Source organism: Eutrigla gurnardus (assembly GCF_963514095.1).
Source record: "Eutrigla gurnardus genome assembly, chromosome: 16".
Lineage (NCBI taxonomy): Eukaryota > Metazoa > Chordata > Actinopteri > Perciformes > Triglidae > Eutrigla > Eutrigla gurnardus.
Window position 1 is genome coordinate 12,690,536 of NC_139927.1, and position 19,920 is coordinate 12,710,455.

Below are 19,920 nucleotides of genomic sequence, written 5' to 3' on the forward strand. Positions count from 1 at the left end.
TTTTATAGCCTGTGGATTGGCGAGAGGCACACATTTCTCTCCCTCTCTTCAAAGTTTTGGCTTGATTTTCTTGCGGTTGGCATTGACGGCAAAAAGTATAGCTTACTGTAAGCACCGGATGCCATTTCTATTGCCGTGATGCACTCATCCTTGAATCTTCTGTCACTTGGATTTCTGTAGATCACCTCTTTTGCAAGGTTACCATTTTCTTTGTTGAGAATACAAAAGTGAAAATGCTTTCATGAGCTGGTCAAAAAGTTTAATTTCTATGTTGTCGTCTCCACTCGGGGATGGAATAACGGTGCTTCAAACAGGCGTTTGGTTGCACATTAACCACACCTGCACCGTGTGCTGCCGGTTAAAAGAGAGCCGCGAGACACAGGGACCTCGGCTCGCTGCTGTGCATAGTCTACATGCCTCGCCATGCTGTCTCTCCGTCGCCTTTTAGTCTTTTTATAAACTGGAAAACAAACTGTCTGTCACAGAGACGCATCTGCACACTGGCCAGCCAAAGTGACAACAGAGGGCCCAACTCATACCTTCCATGTCCATCCATGAGTCAGAATGTGTCTTCGAAGGCAACTAAGTGGGATAAAGCTCCACTAACAATCAGTGGCCCCTTTTCCCTCAATCGAGATGGTCGTATTTGTTTTCGGGGCGATTGTGCGCCCATCGTGTACGGTTAGGTTTATGCGTGTAAACACTCTTTGAATATACAGAGTGCATCTGTCGGGTACATCCTTGCTATTGTGCGAGTTGTGCTGTTTCTGATGCCATATGGTGCCTCCAGTCAGTGGGACAGGGACAGCTGGCAAAGAAAAAGGAGAAGGAAAGAGAGAATGGAGCACGATGGAGCCGGCATCAAGTAAAATTATATTTTATTACTAATGGCGGTATGAAAGAGGTAATCAGCAGTTGGTTGTTTCTTGTTCTATTAGTCTAATTGATACCTGCTATGCACTACCTGCCATTACACTGCATTATGTACAGTGCTTTTGTTGTTGTTAATGGTGATTAATTGTAATGTGCCAATTTGTCTGTGTTATGGGCTTTAACAAAAATAAGCCTCTCCATTCCCCCTCATGCTAATAGACTATTCAGCCGCAGCTAAGTGATTCAGCTTTTCAATTTCCTGTTCATAAACAACCATTTAGAATTTAGCTGAAAGCTGTTTAAAGCAATTGCCTTTCAAATAAGTCCTCTAAAAACGGTTTGAGTTGTAAAGCTGTTATTTAGTGTGGTCAACGGTTGGCCAGGATCCAGATGTCATCAGCCTTCAAAGGTATTTTCTGATTTTACACATTCATTTTGGATTTTAGTGACTCAACACCATCCAACTGTAAATATTATATGGTGAATATGAAGCAGTCAGCAGATCAATGTTTCATTTAGAAAGGAACAGGAAGCATTGGTGATGGATAGGATTATTGTTAATGTTACCATATGTATTCATATTAGAAATGACCAGTCAGGTCCAGTCTTGGTGATCGGGCACCCCTTCACCCCTTCCCAGAGATCCAAACTGTGTCAGGGATCCCACAGAATATGGCCACAGACACATAGTTTGTAAATGCAAGGGCTTTCATCAATGGGTCCTATAGGCTCAATATCCGCTGTGTTACCTCATTCGGCCATTATTACAACCTATCAATATCGAGAGAGAGACAACAATCTGAAAGGAAAAGTGTTGATATTTCCATAGCTGCACTGACTGAATAAAGCAAGGCCTTTGTATGTATTGAGATAAAAAAAAGTGCGAGATGGAGCTTTGTGCTTTGGCAGCCTCAAGTGGCAGCAAGGTTGACTATTATAAGACGTAATTCATGCTGAAAAAAAAAACAAACAAAAAACAAGACCTCATTTGATCTAATTTCCCTCCCGTAATACACATATATTTAAATGTAAAGCACAAAGTGACTTCAAGATGTTTATTTATATAAAAGTCCCATTTTTACCTCCTAATAACAACCTGCTCCAATTTCTGCTTTCAACAGGAAATATACAGTAGTGCTCAGAGAGAGTTGATCTCAAAATGCTTTGAAAGTTATGTGGGGGAGGAGCAGAGCCCGTCTTCCCCTGGCACCGACCCCCCATTTATAACACTAAAAATAAAAGAAGATAACTTGTAGGATCCCGAGCCCTCTCCTTCCCTCCGTAACTCTACCAGTTGTGCTCGCTGTCTGTTTCCTGTACACTCTGAAGGCTTTGACCAGGTGTCTGACCCCCCAGTATATCGCCTTCAAACTCTCGGGACTCTTAACTAAAAATACCTGCACTTCCTCTCTCCACACACACACACACACACACACACACACACACACACACACACACACACACACACACACACACACACACACACACACACACACACAGCATGTAACAAAACAGCACACACTAAAATAGAAAATTGTGAATTAATTCATCCAATATATCTAAATACAAAGCACCCTCTTATCTTCTGTCATGAATTGAAATTGCTGCCAGTATGATTCTCCACTTGACCAGATGAAGGTACTTGTAGCGCTACACACGCACCAATGAAAACACACACACACACACACACACACACACACACACACACACACACACACACACACACACTTCAGCAACATGCACACACACAGAAGCTAATAAACCAGTTCTATTGAGTACCAAGGAGGGTCAGTGGTAATAATGGCTGGCTGCTCTTGACTCTTTCTCCCTCTCTGTCCTTTCTTTTCCCTCCTCTCTAAATTCAATTCTCTTTTCAATGTGAAGAGCTTTCCTCATCTCCCCCCCCCTTTCCTCTTTCATCTCAATTCCCTTTTTAGCCCGCCGAGCTTTATTTCAGCCTCGTCCTGTTTTATTTGGTTTCAGTGACTCTTGACACGGCGCAGCAGTCTCAGGTTAATATATTTCTCAGCATCTTCAAGCAGGCAGCATCTTCAAGCAGGCAGCATCTTCAAGCAGGCAGCAGCTTCCTCTTATTATTAATCAAACAAAAGAGGTTGAAAAGCAGAAGGGGAAATCGTGGACTCGCGTCCTTGCTTGAGGGTGCTTATAATATATATTTTTCTTCTTTCTTTCACTCATTTTTTCACTAAACACTAAGGAATTTGACAAAAATAAAAGAATCACATTCATCCATTTCCTTTTTGCCCTCCACTGACACCACAAAGACATCACTTATTCCAAAAAGATGAGATGTACTGTATGAACAGATGAGAATAAAACATGGGTAATGCTGTATAATATTGACTTTGTATTATTGCTATTAGCGGGGCAAGTACTCAGATGTCTGTTGCTCCAGGTTTACTGCAGTAGTTTGGTTATACAAATATTTGTATCAGTAAAACCTTGACTGTCTGCTGCAAATAAACGGTTCTGGGAGTAACTGCCCGAAGACATAAAATCTCCATCTTTTTTTTTTAAACTTTCATTTCAGATCTGTTGGTGTTTGGTTTTGGCTTTGTTGCCCTCCAGCTCTTTGTGTGTATCTCCTTTTGTGTTTGTCTGTGTGCATGTGTGTGTGTGTGTGTGTGTGTGTGTGTGTGTGTGATGTGGATTTAATATGAATTATACAGCAGCCTTTAGTTGAGCAGTCTCGCCGGTCAGAGACACACCCGTAACACTGCGGATGATTCCCATGGACTCTGCCAGATGAGCTTTATTATTTGCTCATTTTGTGATTGGAGGTTGGTTGCTAGCTCTTGTGGGATGAGACCCACTGTAATTAGGGATCTCATATTTGGAGACCAGTGTGTCCTTGGTATTCAAGCTGCGAGCGGAGGCAAACAATATTGCGATAATGTTTACTTGCTGAAACCTGAGAGTAGTTGGATACAAACAAAGGAGATCTCGCAGACCTGAAAGCCGAAATGTGCATTTCAAGCGTTATATGCGACATGAAAACAGGAAAGACTATATTTTGAAGAGATATTACTGCACTGCCTGCTGTTTCAAGAAGACCTGATGCGGCATTATCCCGTACTAAAACTGTCTGGGAACTGATGAAGGGGATGACATCTCGTTGGCACAACTTGAAAGCACACCAGCGGGATGGTGATCAATTGTTGAGGTGCTTTAAAAGCTTTGCGTGTAGGATTTTATGTGACTATAGCAACTCTCAGATTCTACAGATGGCACAAGTTTTTGTTTTGTCGAAAAAGGAAGAGACTTTCGAAGAAAGTGGGTTTAGTTTCAGCCCAGTTACTCTCACTGGGGCAGATTTGTGGGGTTAGGTTTGGTCACGTTCACAGCGCAAGCCTTGCGCCCAATTTGGATTTATTGCTCACTTTTTATTTGGCCGATCTTACATTCGAGTGTCAAGCGGTCATGGTCAAATACAACTCACTGTTCCCTCCCTGACTACCTCCATCAAAGCTGCCATCCATGTGTGTGTGTATTCACCCAGTGACCCCGTCAGTGCAGGATTGAATGTCGATCTAGAGTGGGGTAAAATTGTGTTATGACTATTCAGACTGAAATCACATTCCAAACAAACTGGATCTGTGTCTGTGTTAGGGCCACATTATGTAAGGGGCCCAAATTGACAATTGAAAAGACGTTACTCCATGTGATTTTTGCTGGTCAAACATAAGGAAAAGGAAAACACAAATCTGAGTCACATGCACAAAAGAAATCATATTTTGGCTAGTTTTTCCTCCAACGTAGTCTTTAATGCTGCCACAAATCACCACCAAACAATATTAATGCATATTTTTATCGACAGCTGAACGTACGTCTCATGAATGAATCACCATTACCATGTTTCTGTGTCTCTCCGCTGCCTCCTAGATGTTCCAACGGGTACTACGGCCAGCCCAATGTGCCAGGGGGATCCTGCGAGCCCTGCGAATGCAATGACAACCTGGACCTCTCCGCACCTGGCAGCTGCGATCCAATCACAGGCCAGTGTCTGCACTGTCTTCGAGGTTATGGCGGCGCGGCGTGCGACAGTTGTGCTGATGGTTACTATGGAGACGCCATCATAGCAAAAAACTGCCAGTGTGAGTAAACTGACTAACAACAAACATAAAAATATAAACAAGTAGTTATTATACATCCTATCAGTAGCTTTGAGTTGTTACAACTACGGCAACAAATCAAAGCTGTTCACAGTTTATCCATAATCGTAAAGCAAAACATGAGTAATAAAATTGTATTATATTCGCTATAAGCTACATTTTAGACCCACATACTATAGTATTTTTATAAGTAGCACTATGCAAACAGATTAAATATTTAACAAATTAAAAGTTGGATTCATATGTGTGGAGAAACCTGACTTCAAACAACTTCTTCTGTGGATCAGTAGTGAGTTTGAATTTCTCTTATCATGACAACTCTACTCTGCATTTAGCATTATTCAGCTAAAGTTGCATAGGGTCGCATAGTATGATGGCAGTTTATTGTATATTCCAAAAATACAGGTTTTCACTGCATGATGTCATCGCCATAATGTTATTAAAAGTGATAATAGGACACATAAGACATTGAGCAACTTGTAGCGGTCATGTTAATAAAGACACTGCCTGCCACTACCTTCCATCACCTCAGGCTGAATCTGGGACACTGAGAACTAATTCTGTAAAAGCAACATATTGATTGATTTGGCTTTTGATTTCCTATTAGCAACTTGCCGTCAGGATGATTTAAAAAGAAATGTTGTTATCAGATAAAAAGCAATCCTAGAAGGACATTTAAGAGAGAAAACATCATCAACTTAAAAAAAAAAATCAGAAAAACGTACAAAAGTCATTGTTGCAGTTTCAGCAAGGGTGTTGCACTGAACAGTAGTATTTCCTCTATGAAACTTAATTTCAGCTAAATGATACCTTTAATCATTTTACCAAAACACTGAGTAGATGCACCATCTGGAGCGTGTGATGTGTGTGAGTGAGACTCCGCGTCGGCAAACAGCTGTGCTAGTGGGAGGTGTGATGTCGGAGCGGCCCGCCGACTGCCAGCTGCGTTTAAGAGTGAGAACAACTATACCTGTAAAAAAAAAAAAAAAAAAAAGTTGGGAGAGACGAGAGCGTGAGAGAGAGAGAGAGATGGCAGCAAACACAGACGTGCAGATGGCGTTTGTTTGTGAAGATCTTCATTAGAACCTGTGCTGTCGATGTAAACAGTGGCAGCAGAAAGACGGATTAACGGAGAGACAGACATGCTGAACATATAATAAAAAATAAAAAAAACCACACATGCACAGAAGCAGGTAGACGGGCTGACGGGGTGTACTAATGTGTATTTGATAGTTCTTTGTTCTGCAGTTGTTTCCACTCTCCACCCGGCTAAATGGTTATTGATTAATCAGCCTGATCTATTGCTCCCCCCGCAGTGTTGATCGGCTGCTCGTGTCTTGCAGTTGGAGAGTTGTTATTGATCCTGTACGAATGGCCATCAGGAATTATTAAAACACAACAGCTCTCTCTCTCCCTCTCTGCCTTAGTCAGTATATCTCCCCCCCCCCCCTCCGCCCGCCTCGGTCTTCCTATCGCTCCTTGTCTTAATGAATTTTATTGAGTGGAGCAAGAGAGTTCAAGCCGAGTCCATTTGTGCACTATTAGACTGTAGAAGTCCTTTTACTTTACTTTTCATGACAAGAGTTCCCATCTGTGGATGTTTTGTGCGTTTTTGGCCATTTTTGCGTCTCCCCCTAATGGCGGTTCAGTTTAATTCAGTCCGGCGATGGAAAAACGGTTTGATTTGCAAAACTGTACAACAGAGTCATTTGTTCGAGGAATCAATACAAGAGCATTTCTTCACATGGGGGAAAAGTAATTTGCCGTAAAGATGTGTGAAGTCCACCGTCACACATTTGTCCAATCCCTGGCACACAGTGGATACGTAGTCATTAAATAATCTACTTATGCTTCCTGTGTGTTGGACACTTTGTGAATGTTTCAGAGATACTTCATGCAGTAGATCAATAAACTCTTTTGGGATCGTTGAGAAACCTCACAGTTCTAATTTGATCACTGTAAATGGACTGCCTGGTACAGCGCTCTGTGCCGAGGCTCGGGCTTTTTATAGGGCTGATACAGGAGGTCCCAAAAAAGCAGTAAAGTTAATTAAAACTTGGGGGGGGGGGAGTAAATACTGACAGTAACTCATGGGAATCACACATTCTTTTTATCATAGTGTCATTGACAGTACATCCACATCTTTTTATAAACATACACTTCACTTTACATACATACTTCATGACCTCTGATTAATTTTGCACTTAACATTTGTACTTTCTTGTCATTGCTGGCAGGAAACAGATGGTTCAGTTTGAGGAATTTTCATTTCAACAAAGTACATATTTCCTAATGTGAATGTCCTCATATTTGAACCTACATAGAACGAGTTGACAAACTTCTACGTGTCCTACAACGGCACCTTTTAACATTTCACTTTCAGACTTTTTTTTTCTACAAGCTTGCATTTTGCAACATAAACACAATCATACAGGTTTATTACACAATGTTCCGTCCCTTTGTTATCTTTGCCCTCAAGGCCTCTGAACACCGAAATCTCATCAACATGCTTTTAACAGATATTTCCCATTTCTGTGCTATGTACTGACTACCTAACACTGCCATTGTATAGCGCTGAGAATTCTCACCACTGCACTGTAGTGCTAATAACATAGAATAGCTGTACAATAGCTACTCCTAAAGTTTGTTTGTACGGCGGATTGAGGATTACTTTGTAACAGAACATAATGTATTTCAAGTTGAAAAAACGTTCACCATCGAGGCCAGCACTGAAAAGAAAAGAAAAAACACAACAAAAAGCAACATTTTATTCCACAACAAGACTTGCAGTGTTGGGAATGACAGAACGGAGACCAGATGGTCCCCCGAGGGTGAAGCTGGGGGGTGAGCGAGCAACTGTGTGTGAGAGAGTGTGTGAAACAGCGACGGATGTATATTTGCATGTTTTCTCGTGTGTTTAATCAGGCGTGTGTGTGTTGTGTGTTTGTACATCTGCATGTGTGTGGTTGAGCAGGTGTGTGTGTGTGTGTTGTAGGGGAGGGCTTGCGTGCCTTTGCATTTGTGAGCGAAGCAGAAATCCATACGTGTGTCTGCATATTTCTGTATATATGTGTGTGTGTGTGTGTGTGTGTGGACATCTGTTGTACCTCTCTGTCTCACTTTTCCCATCCCACACTCAGACCCACCCTTCTGTCCCTTTTACATCTAGTGGAGAATGGCTTGACTATGTGAGGTGATGCAAGCTGCTAATTTCTTGTGAAAGGTGTATGGGTTGTATTTTTTTGTTGTTGTTTTTTTTCGTTTTTGTGCATATATGTACGTGTGCATGTGTGACCGCTGATCCACCAGATGGGAGCTGTGATGTTCAAGCTTTTAATTGTATATCTAAGGGGCTGATTGACGCGTGTGGGAGTGTCTTTTTTTTTCACACTTTCCAGTAGAATTCAAGCAAGTTAAATTAAGTATCAGAGAGAGAGAGAGAGAGAGAGAGAGAGAGAGAGAGAGAGAGAGAGAGAGAGAGAGAGAGAGAGAGAGAGAGAGAGAGATGATTTCAGTGGATGTACTCATCATTACAAAAGGAAAAATTCACATTTCAATTCATTCATTAATTCCTAAAAAAGAAAAAGGTTTCATGCTAATTTATGACTGTATGCTCAAGGACCTCTCTTTGTTGGGGTGCAATTTTTGAAAAACCTATTTTATTTCCTGTTTTATACGTTACTTCACCGCTGAAAGGGGCTGCGATTGTTATGCTATGTGACATGTTATGATCCACTAAGGTGGGCAGGATACCTGATGCATAAATCCCTGTTAATTATCTCCGCTGATTCAGCCCAGTTGACCACTGGAACAGTTCCCTTCCTTGTTGACACCCACCCATGCATCAGGAGCACCTGCTTTGTGTGTTATTACAGTCAGATTCCAGTAGCACTTCCTCCGTTGGATCGCCATGAGCTGTTTTGAATCATCCAAAGTCGTAAATGTCATCATTTTTTTTCGGCAAATCACATTGATCATGGGGTTTCCCCATTCTGGATATGACTTCAGCTGAACCGTGCCTCATTTAAAAAAATGTTTTAATATCTGGCAACGTTTCAGAAGAGTTGCTGAAATTGTCTTGTTGCTTTAGGGGCAGTGTGAGAATGTCTGGGTCCGGTGCTTTATACGGTGCCAGACTGCTAGACAGATTTCAAAGCCCTAATTCATTTCCAGTAGATTCTAAATTGAAGAGGAATTAAAATAAAGAAATCAGGATCTGAGCTCATCAAGAGTCGACTGTAGTTTGAAGTTAACGCACTCACCTGTGTTATTGTTCAACCACTATGTGTTATTACAGGTTCCCGTGAAGAAATGACAACTGATGTAAAAGATGCTCTCTCTTCTCTTCTCCTGTCCTCCCCTGCAGCCTGTCAGTGCCATACTAATGGCTCCATATCTGAGGTCTGCAATAAGGAGACTGGACGGTGCCCGTGCAGAAAAAATGTGGTTGGACGGCAGTGTGACGAGTGCATAGTAAGTATTTTGACAGATGCCAATAATCTTCACAGATATTGCCAATTTGTGTTGACACCAGCAAAAAATCCTTTATTTCCCCCCGGTGGCACCAACTCGATCCAATTCTTCCAATAGCATATGTGCTTAATGGATTACCTGTAGTCTCCAATTATTGACATGGTTTTTATTGGCTTATTTTTCTCATAACTTTACATCTAATGCATTTTTAATTTACCAGTAATGTGCTAAGTGCCACTACGAACACTGATTTATGTTCCTTCTAATTGTAATTCACTACTAGTATGTCCTCTTGTACTGTAAATGAGCTAATACAAGGGAGGAAGGGGGGAAAAAGACACATTTTGAGTGCTTGTTACTCATCAGTATCCTACAGAAATGAACTTGTTCTGGGTGTTTTTCCATTTTCCTGCACCTGGGCTTCTGCTTACTCAGCTACCAGGCTGAGGAAGGCAGAGCCACGCGTGGAGCTTTTCTGCAGGACAAAGAAGATGCAGCATTGTCATTATTATTTCTAATTTCACACAAAATGGCTATTGTTTAAAATGTGAACTGATTTATTTGGTAGCATAAAGGTCATCTATAGTCAAGTGCTTTATGCTTAGTTTTTGGTTTATTTGCATAGCTATAATTGTTGTAATAATACAGTGATTGATCATTTTACCCCCACCAAAGAGAACATGTTTTTGTTTCGTTTTCTGCTTTTGTTTTCTTCACTTCTTGGTCTTTCATTTTCTTCCACGCTGTGATTGGTCCAGCCTAACTGCTGGTGGGACGCTGAGCGTCAGGATTGTATTCCCTGCCGCTGCAGCCCTCACGGCTCTATGTCTCAGCGCTGCGATATCGAGGGACGCTGCATCTGTCGCCCCGGATTCGTGGGCCGACACTGTGACCTGCGTCGCCAGGGTTACGAGAGACGAGAGACCCGGAGGCCGGTGGAGCGTGTTCCCTTAGACGTCGTGCAGCAGAGATGGGGGGGGTCCTCCCGCACGGGGGGTTGTCCCAGGGGGGCGTACAGGCCGAAGACGGGGGTAACGCACACTGCATGGTGTGTTTTAAGTAGCATGGGTGTGTTTACTCGGTGTGCACAAATCAGATATCCATGTTACTGAAGAAGAGCTATAAAGCGAGCATTAAACCCTTTGCCTTCGTGGAGGTGTGGGTTTGAGGCCCATCTTGCATGGAAAGGGAGGTGTGCATCACGTGTGTCTTAGCAATCCTGAGGAATCCGTTACACGTTACAATATGTCAGTGAGACATGAGAAAACGTCACTTCTTCAAGTAACTCAAGTGTTGTACATGTCTTTTTTTGCTGCTTTTTCATTTTCAGGTGAACTGTACCTAATCCAACATGTTGGTTTGTTTTTAATCTGGTTACTTTTGCAGATAATTTTGTTGGAATTGTCTTGGATGGTTTGCTTATAGTTTAAAGGGAGGCGATGAACCAACATGCATGGCATTGTGTTTTATCTTCCCTAGCAGCAACAAGCAGACAGCTCTCCAATGCAGTGATTAGTTAGCTTATAAACTGAAGAAAAATGAACATGAATAAAAATTCATTGGAGTCCTCTTTTATGGTCTCTATTTATCCTGTAATAATACCTTGAAAAAGATGACTAATCTTAAAAAGACTGATAATCACAAATATGAAAAAAAACATTGTTCTCTCATTTCTTCCCTCCTTTTAATTTAATCTTCAGAAACCAGTCCTGCATCTCACGTCATTATAACCCTCCCATGAGTTGCTGTGAGTGTGTCTGCAACTACGTCCACTACCTCGTCCCGACTTTAACTTGTCTTTGTGTGTGTTTCTCCAGCCTCAGACCCACGGCATTAGCAGAGGCGGAGTGTGTGTCCCGTGTCACTGCAACTCGTTCGGCTCCAAGTCGTTTGACTGTGATGAAGCCGGTCAGTGTCGGTGTCAGCCGGGCGTCTCTGGACCCAAATGTGACCGGTGTTCACGAGGATTCTTCAACTTCCAGGAGGGCGGCTGCACACGTAAGCATGAACAGTGAGCTTCCTTTTAAAAAGTTAGCCAACCCTGATGTCAGCCCACGGAACAAAAGTAGAGCATTTAGATTTGTCCCGTGTTTATTCTGTAATTTGTAATGAAATTAATGTCAGCAGTCGCAAAAAAAAAAAAACGATGTCTTTATCAAACTGCTGCTCTGCTCGTCTTCATTTAATTAAAAGTTACACAGGTTGTCCGAAGGGCAATTCCATTAAGAAAAGCTATTGTGTAATTTCAAAAACGCATGTTTGTCCCTTCACATCATGGTGGCAGTTTTATAATTATTGCAAAACAGAATCTTTTGCCCACGAGCGGACCGAAGCTAAAAAAACAACATCAGAGAAAAATATGACAAAGTGTTATGAATGTGAGCCGCTGGCTTTAGTGAAAAGATTGCTGCTTTGCATTTAAAAACATACAGAAGTGTGTCAGCGTAGGCATTTCTTCCTGTTCCAGTTTCACATGGACACTGTAGCAGTTTGACATATCGACAGTTTCCCACAGAAGCCACAGACTTCCTGTCTTCAAAATGTCCGACTTTCAGAAATTGTGACGTCCTCACGATTTCATTGCCATCAATTATCGTGCTTTTATTTCTGACATTACAGCATTTTAGAAATGGTCCTGCAATTTCCCCCCTGGGGATGTGAAACATGCATCTTGCCAAAGACTATATCTAATTAGAGAATCAAGAACAAGTCCTGTATCTACAGGACAGCGGAAAGATGAAATGCCAAGATAAACTAGCTGCTGCTTGATAATAACATCCTGAAGGTTGAGCAAAAAGAATAATAATGAGATTTTTTTTTTTGAGATATAAATGACGGAGCTTAAAGATTTCTTATTCATTCTGGGTAAACAAGCAAAACAGCTGGTAATTCTGTGTAAATTAATGTTTAAGTAAAATTAGATGAATGAAATCAAATCATAGTTTTTTCATGGAAATTCAATTTGACTGATGTCTTCTTGCATTGATGCAAATTAGACAGGTAAGCACTTTTTTTTAATGGCTTTAGATCTCTATTTGTTGACATGATTCTAATGAGCATTGCTTCACATAGAACCTAATCCACTTCCCACAGTTTGACTGCAAACCCTTCTTCCAGAAGTGGTGATCCAAAACAGAATCTGCAGGATCCAACACCATAAACATTTGAGCGTGCCGACGCCTCGCATGAAAAGGTCGAGGTTTGCCCAAATGGTACCTCTGAAAGCAATTAACTGTCATGAGCTGTTTGTTGCCAGGGGATTTTCATAAGCTTCATGTTCGTACGATCTTTCATGATCGTTGCTTGAGGGTATGTGACGTCATCTGAGAAATATTTTTAACACGTCTATTTTTTGTCAAGGAATACGTCGAAATTATGAAATCACATGCCTTAAAAACTTGGCAACGCAGGCAGCAGGTGCAGCAAACTCATGCTGCCCAAAACGAGGATTAAGCATCCAACGCAACCCCAAGTATGAATAGCTTTTTCCACATATCTCCTTCCCCAATTTATTATTGATGCAAACCACTATTGACAGCCAGAAAGAACAGTAATAAGTCACGCATCACAAAGACAAGATAGGACTGGGAATTATTTGCTTTCGTTCATCTCGAGATCACTAGTGCAGTGGTTAGGGTTCCAGAAATAATATGCTGGCTTTTTTGCTATTCCAGGGAAATGACTGCAGGCGAAGGCAGAGTACAAATATGATGCAGGCTGTGGGCATGTTCATTTCCATAAATTAAATTACAGAATAAGGGTCCAACACTAGCTGATGATACGTAACTTTCATTTAACAATTTACACGGAAGAATCAGGTGCCATTTGGTTAAATTGAGTTAGAGTTCATCATTAAATTGATAGAAATATTAGCAAAAATAGTCACACACTCCTGTAAGGATGACTTCACATTTCATGAGCGATAACAATTTCAATGCAAGCAGCGTGCGGAGTGAAAAAGAATAAAAGTCCTCTGGCATTTGTAATTGTGTTTTGTGGGGAATGTCGGTGACTGAGAAAGTCGATTGGTAGCGAAATAAATTGAAATGAAACTGGGGGGGGATTATTATGAGTGATCCCATAAACAACTTAGTCTTTCTGCAGTAAAACTCAATAAAGTCCCCTTTCAAAATCCTTAACCTGGTCTTATTCAATGATGGTTAGTCCATATCATTCAGAATGCACATTCTCTTCTTTATCTTTATGTAATAAACCCCAACAATAAAAACCGTGTTATTGTTGGGAACTATAAGAAATATAATGCAATCAGTTTTGTCTTCAGTGTTTATTGTAAGCCCCTTAATAAAAGGTACTTTCTCTCCCCTCCTGCAGCCTGCCAGTGCAGTCATGTGGGGAATAACTGCGATGCTAACACGGGACAGTGCATCTGTCCTCCGCACACTATCGGGGAGAGGTGCGACCTCTGCGCTCCCAACCACTGGGGCCATGATATCGTAACCGGATGCAAGGTAGGCGGAAAAATAACTGGATTTGCAAAGAGCAGGGCGTTTTGTTTCCAGTTCTCTGCTCTGTTTACGTGCAGATAACAGCCATGGAAACACAACAGACTGTGTGTGTAAACTCCAATAAGTGCATAGTTGAAGTCAATACAATCAAATTTCAGCTGGTTACCAGTCATTATTAATATCATTTTTTGGTCTCGATCTCCTTTTCTCATCTCGTCTCCCATTTCCTCCCCTCCTCCCTCTCCTTCCTCCCATACGCTTATAATCACAGTGCTCAGCCTTTTCTCAGCATTCCCTCTTCATCTTAGCGCGACTCTTATCATTCCCACTCTCTTCTTCCGTAACAAGGCTTTGTGAAAAGTAATTGTTCTGAAGGTGAGATATAGCGTTTTTCTCTGCCTTCGGCGTTCTGCACCGAAGGCATCTCAACAAAGGGCGGCGAGGCAGCGACAACAGTAAACTATTCGAAATAGCGACGGGCTATTAGCAATTAGAAGCGTGAGCTTGAACAAGTGTCAGTTCCACAGCAGATTGATCCGAGACAACAAAAGGGGGGATGCAACAGATCCTAGTGGAACCAAACAAAGGAAAGGTAACAAAGACAACAGGAAAGTTAAACACAGCAAAGCGTCATAACAGTGAAGTAAAGACATCACAGACAGAACTCCACCGAAACAGCAGATTCTGAAGATGCAACACGGATGTTTCTCATTTCACCAGCTTATGATGATGCAGCATTGGCCTCGCTGCACATCTAATGCTTATCTGTTTGTTTTATGGCGTTTTCATCCTCGATTGAGACATTTTGTCGATCGTAATAACATCCAACGTTGTTCGCCGATTGTTTTAATAAGAACTTGATGCCACCACTGCACAACAGGTGGAGCTGTCAAAGTACCGTCACATTTTCAATATTTGGACACAGGTGTCCTGATTAAAACATGTAAGGATCTTCACACGTGCAAACAGGAAGTCAAATTAACCCTGTAAAGCCTGATCCATCAAAAAATGTCCAGAAAATGTTGGTTTTGAGAAGTGAGATTCCCAAAAAATAGTTTTTAAATCTTGCAATTTAAAAAAAATGACATGACGCACCTTATAAACCGTCAAATATGATACGCACATTTTAACACAATTTAACTGTAATATGAATAAAGAATTGTTAAGTAATTATGCATTGCTTTAATACAGAAAATATATATTTTAAAACATGATACAAATGGTTATTTATTTATTTATTTTATTTAACCTTATTTAACCTTTATTTACCAGGAAAAGTGTCCTGGCCAAGACAGACAGCAGCATTATCATACATACACACAACTACAACAAAACATGAAGGACACAAAAACAGCAACATTTGAAGGTCAGCTACAGTAATAAAAAGCCTCAGGCAAAACAACTACAACCAGATATTTCTGCCTCCAGGTCATCCAATTTCACCTTAAAAGAGTTCAATGAGACCAATTCATTGTGCTTCAAAGTTTTGAAGGAGGCAGAAGGAGCAGCAAATCTAAAAGCTTTCTTTCCCAGTTCAGTTCTGACTTTAGGGACAGACAGCAAGAACAAATCCTGAGACCGAAGATTGTAAGTACCAGCATTACTTCGGTTAATGTTGGACAAAAGGTAAGAAGTAAGAAAACCTAAGATTGCCTTGTAAATTAGAATATGCAGGTGTCTCAGTCTGCGAATTGATAGGGAGGACCATCCAACCCGCTCATACAGCGTACAGTGATGAGTCAGTGCTTTAAAACCAGTGATGAACCTCAGAGCTCCATGATACACAGTATCAAGAGCATGTAAGCTTTGAGACGAGGCATGCATATATACAACATCGCCGTAGTCCAGAAGAGACATAAAAGTAGCAGCAACCAGTCTCTTTTTTGAGTTAAAAAAAAAGTTATATAGGGTTAAACTTGGAAAAAAGGCTTTAGATTGACAGTTTCTGTCGGTGTATGACTCTGTGTTTTTGTTTTTGTGTGTGTGTGTGTGTGTGTGTGTGTGTGTGTGTGTGTGTGTGTGTGTGTGTGTGTGTGTCTGAAGGCGTGCGGTTGCAGCGTGATCGGCTCCGTGAGCCAGCAGTGTAACCTCAACACGGGCTGCTGCATGTGTCGCGACTCCTTCCGAGGGGAGAAATGCAACGAATGTCAAATCGGATACAGAGACTTTCCTCAGGTGAGTGATCCCGATGACATTAACACCTCTAATACTACCATGATGACCAGTGTGCTTTATTTATTTATTATTAATTTTTTGGGGTAAGAGAGGAGGCACCGGAGAGAAAACTGATGTGATTTATTCATTAGGGGGTTGAGAGTCCATGTGATTCCACCAGGAAGGACAAGGGAGAGGGATGTTCATAGGCGTGACAGTGCTGCTATTATGGATTTTATGAGCATAATAATGCTTCAATAAACGGATGTGCTCCCTGCCTGATTGGTAGAAGCCTAACTGTGTCATCACACCAGTGGTTTTATTTAGCTCTGAAGTCATCTTTATCCCTCAGCCAAACTTTTTCTGCGTAGCTGCACGACTTAACAACACTCGACATAAAATACACAAGTAATTCATATACATGAGAAAAGAAAAACTGGGTTCAATCGGGAGTCTAAAAAAGCCACAGATAATTTTCTACAACTCCCTGCTTGGTGTCCGTCTGAACTTCAGTGATGTTTCAACATTGTGGAGTTGTGTGGTTTTGGTGACACACTCCGGCAGCTCCTCTCTCAGCCTGTCACATTGTTGATAACGGAAGCTTGGCGGTGTCTGCGTCCACGGTGTTTTCCCACAGTGCACCCAGTGCGAGTGTAACGTCTCGGGGTCGGACAGCCAGACCTGCGACCTGGAGAGGGAAGTGTGCGCCTGCGCGGATCGAACGGGGAAGTGCAGCTGCAAGGTACGGCATACCGTCACAGGAACACGCCAAGGTCTTCACACGTGATGGTTGAGATGGATTTTGGACTTTATTTCTGTCACTCTCCTCACAATGCATTTGGAGCAGTAGTTTAAAGGGGATATATTGTGGAAAAACTCACTTTTGTCAGTGCTTGTGCATATGTTTGGGTTTCTACCAAGATCAGCAAATATGGGATTGAACAAGCCATTCTAATGTGGCTTCTCTTCCTATATCACATCCAGGCTCGTTACAATACACCAACGAATATCATTTACGCCATATTTTTCTAACCGGCCAATACATAATAAAATAAGAGTACTCAGATGGTGATTACAGGTGTATACAGACAGGCAGTATGAAAAAAAACAACTTGATTTTTGAACATTAAAGCATATAAACATATTCTAGTAGGAACACACAATACAAGTATGAACCTGAAAGAAAGCAATAAGCATACTATGTCCCCTTTAAACTTACAAAGACAACATTTAACATGTAAAAGTGCATCACTTACTTACTTGCATATTTTCATTTTCAGAGAGTCATTTTAATCCTTCCAGAGATGATAGATTTGAAACGTCAGTGCAGATTTAAAGCCCGCTGCACGTGTTTTCCTTTTACCTGTATATATGGAGTTTCATGCTATTTGTTTGTTAGTTTGTAATTATTTCAGCTAATCTCACAGCACCGACGAAGGCGGGCCTCTCTGTGTGACGTCCTCAATTTACTGTGACACACAAATGGATTAATCCATTCATATGTTCATTAATATACACATTGGATTTGTGTCTCTTATTATAGTGTGTGTATGTCATCTTTACCTCTCAGCCTTGTTCTTGACATTTATGATGCACAGAAACACACACACACCCGCACAATGTAAATCCATATTCCATTTTTAACCAAACAAAACACACAATATTTCTGTATAAATATATGTGTTGCCACAAAAATACACACACTTGTACATACATAAAGTATATATTATAAACCTCTCCTCCTCACCGTGACAAGTTGATCATATATCTCACACACACACACACACACACACACACACACACACACACACACACACACACACACACACAAATATGCACATATTTGATATATGGCACTGAAAACACTTTTCATCTCCGCTGTCACTTGCTTATCACATTATCCCACATAGACAGTGACAGATGTTGAAACAAATGATTTGTACACACACACATACACACACACACCTGATTCATGGCCTGTAATGAGGCTCCAGATCATTGGGTGTCATCTTCACACCGTGTGTGTTTGACATTTCAGGCCAATGTGGAAGGAGACAACTGTGACCGCTGTAAGCCGGACACCTTTGGGTTGTCGGCACGAAACCCCCTCGGGTGCAGCAACTGTTACTGTTACGGACTGACAAGCTCCTGCACGGAGGCACAAGGACTCATCAGGATGTGGGTGAGTGGACAGGTCGTAATGGTTTCACTTCTTTCCTGCCGCTACGATTATCGAACAGAAACAGATTTAAGTATATGGCAGCGTAGGATCAGGTGACCCTTAGCAACGCCTTACTGTCTTTTTAAAAATGTTTCACAAATCAACAAAAGGGGCCTCACCGGCTTCAAATAAAAATGCTCCATTAAAACAAGCTCATTAACTCCATCTTGTCCAAACTGCGGTCATAATAGATTTATCAATACGTTTAAAGAGCAGGTTCTGGTCTGGGACTCTCTGGTCTCTTCGATGACCAACGACTGTCTCTGCATTATGCCGAAGCTGTAAGATAATTCTTTTTCATTGATCATGATCTATGGTCTATTAGAGGCTTGTTTGCGGCCTACAAAGTGGCTGTCAGGTGCCATGTAAGAAACATGAAGAAGCTGGGCCGATGTATACGGAGATGAGACAGATGTGCTTTACATTGCAAATATATGGGATTCCACTGCGCAATGGCAGTTTAAATCTGTAATTAAAGTTGAAATATGCTAATGGGAAATAGTATTGGCCACATTTGTGATGATTTCTATATACTGTAGATTCAGGAGGAATTCTCAGCATCCTTTAAATCAGGGATGCCAGGGGGAAATTGGACAGGGGGCCAGATTTTTTTCAAGTGAGACCTCAGGGGGCCGGATTACACTTTCGGACTGAAAAGGCCAAACATTGACTCAACACATGGATAGGTAGGCTATTTGAAATTATTCATGAAGGCCTACACATCAAAAATAAATTGCATTGGCACCAAAATAGCCTCACAATGAGGCCTAAATGACATACATTACAAAGGAGGATGATTGACAGGCGCTCTCCTTCATACAATCACCTGCACACTACATGGCTGCACCTGATTGGACGATCGCTTTCACAGCTGTCCTGTCTGCTCCCGGATTTCAAACCGACCAACATGGCGGCTCGTTTGGAAACTCTCTCTTATTTTACGACAATAGTTCACCGAAACGTGTTTCTGAACACATTTTAAGCGAGAAATAAGCTATGCAGTTGCTGAATCTGTCTTTATTTTACATGGACAACATTCAGTTTAAAAGATTTTCGAGAGCTTGCAGCGGCGCACCGTCTCTCCACACTCGCCGTGAGTCGAATGCGTTGCAGGGCATACCGTAAATCCTTTAATATAGCCTCAGCCAAAATCTTCGCGACGCGAACCTGACAATGAATGGGAAGGGTGGAAATAACGCTGCCTGTCGACACTTGCCCCGGCAAATGTGACTGGCCGGTAATAGAGTACAGGCCAGTATTAGAGGATTTACGGTATATATATATATAAAAAAAAAAAAAATAGATAAAATAATAATAAAAAAAAATATTCTCCCCTTATCACCCGTGGGCCGGATGTGACGTAACCGTAACCCTGGCATCCCTGCTTTAAATCCTCCGGAGGGGGGAGGGGTCAGGGACGTGTGATGAACTTTTTTGAAAAATCACTCATAACTCAAAATCATACACAGACACAAAAAATACCAGTATCACTCAGTGTGACTTGCACTTTACAAAGATAACATTATGTTTCAGATGTCCATTGCAAATACATATTAATTAAATTGCTTCGAAATCACAGCAAAAAGGATGCTTCATAACA

General features: G+C 41.5%; 1 protein-coding gene across 3 annotated transcripts in view; it reads left to right on the plus strand.

The window, feature by feature from the left end:
* The window catches only part of lama2 (laminin, alpha 2), a 152,526-nt gene that overhangs the window by 73,914 nt on the left and 58,692 nt on the right, over positions 1-19,920 (plus strand). For 2 of the 3 annotated variants that reach the window (XM_084030945.1, XM_084030946.1), the window contains exons 21-28: positions 4,777-4,988; positions 9,373-9,479; positions 10,238-10,510; positions 11,297-11,477; positions 13,812-13,948; positions 15,989-16,120; positions 16,737-16,841; positions 18,138-18,281. In XM_084030945.1, coding sequence (XP_083887071.1) covers positions 4,777-4,988; positions 9,373-9,479; positions 10,238-10,510; positions 11,297-11,477; positions 13,812-13,948; positions 15,989-16,120; positions 16,737-16,841; positions 18,138-18,281 — 1,291 coding nt within the window. The remainder of the gene's footprint in view (positions 1-4,776; positions 4,989-9,372; positions 9,480-10,237; positions 10,511-11,296; positions 11,478-13,811; positions 13,949-15,988; positions 16,121-16,736; positions 16,842-18,137; positions 18,282-19,920) is intronic. The other variant, XM_084030947.1, reaches the window with a different exon arrangement.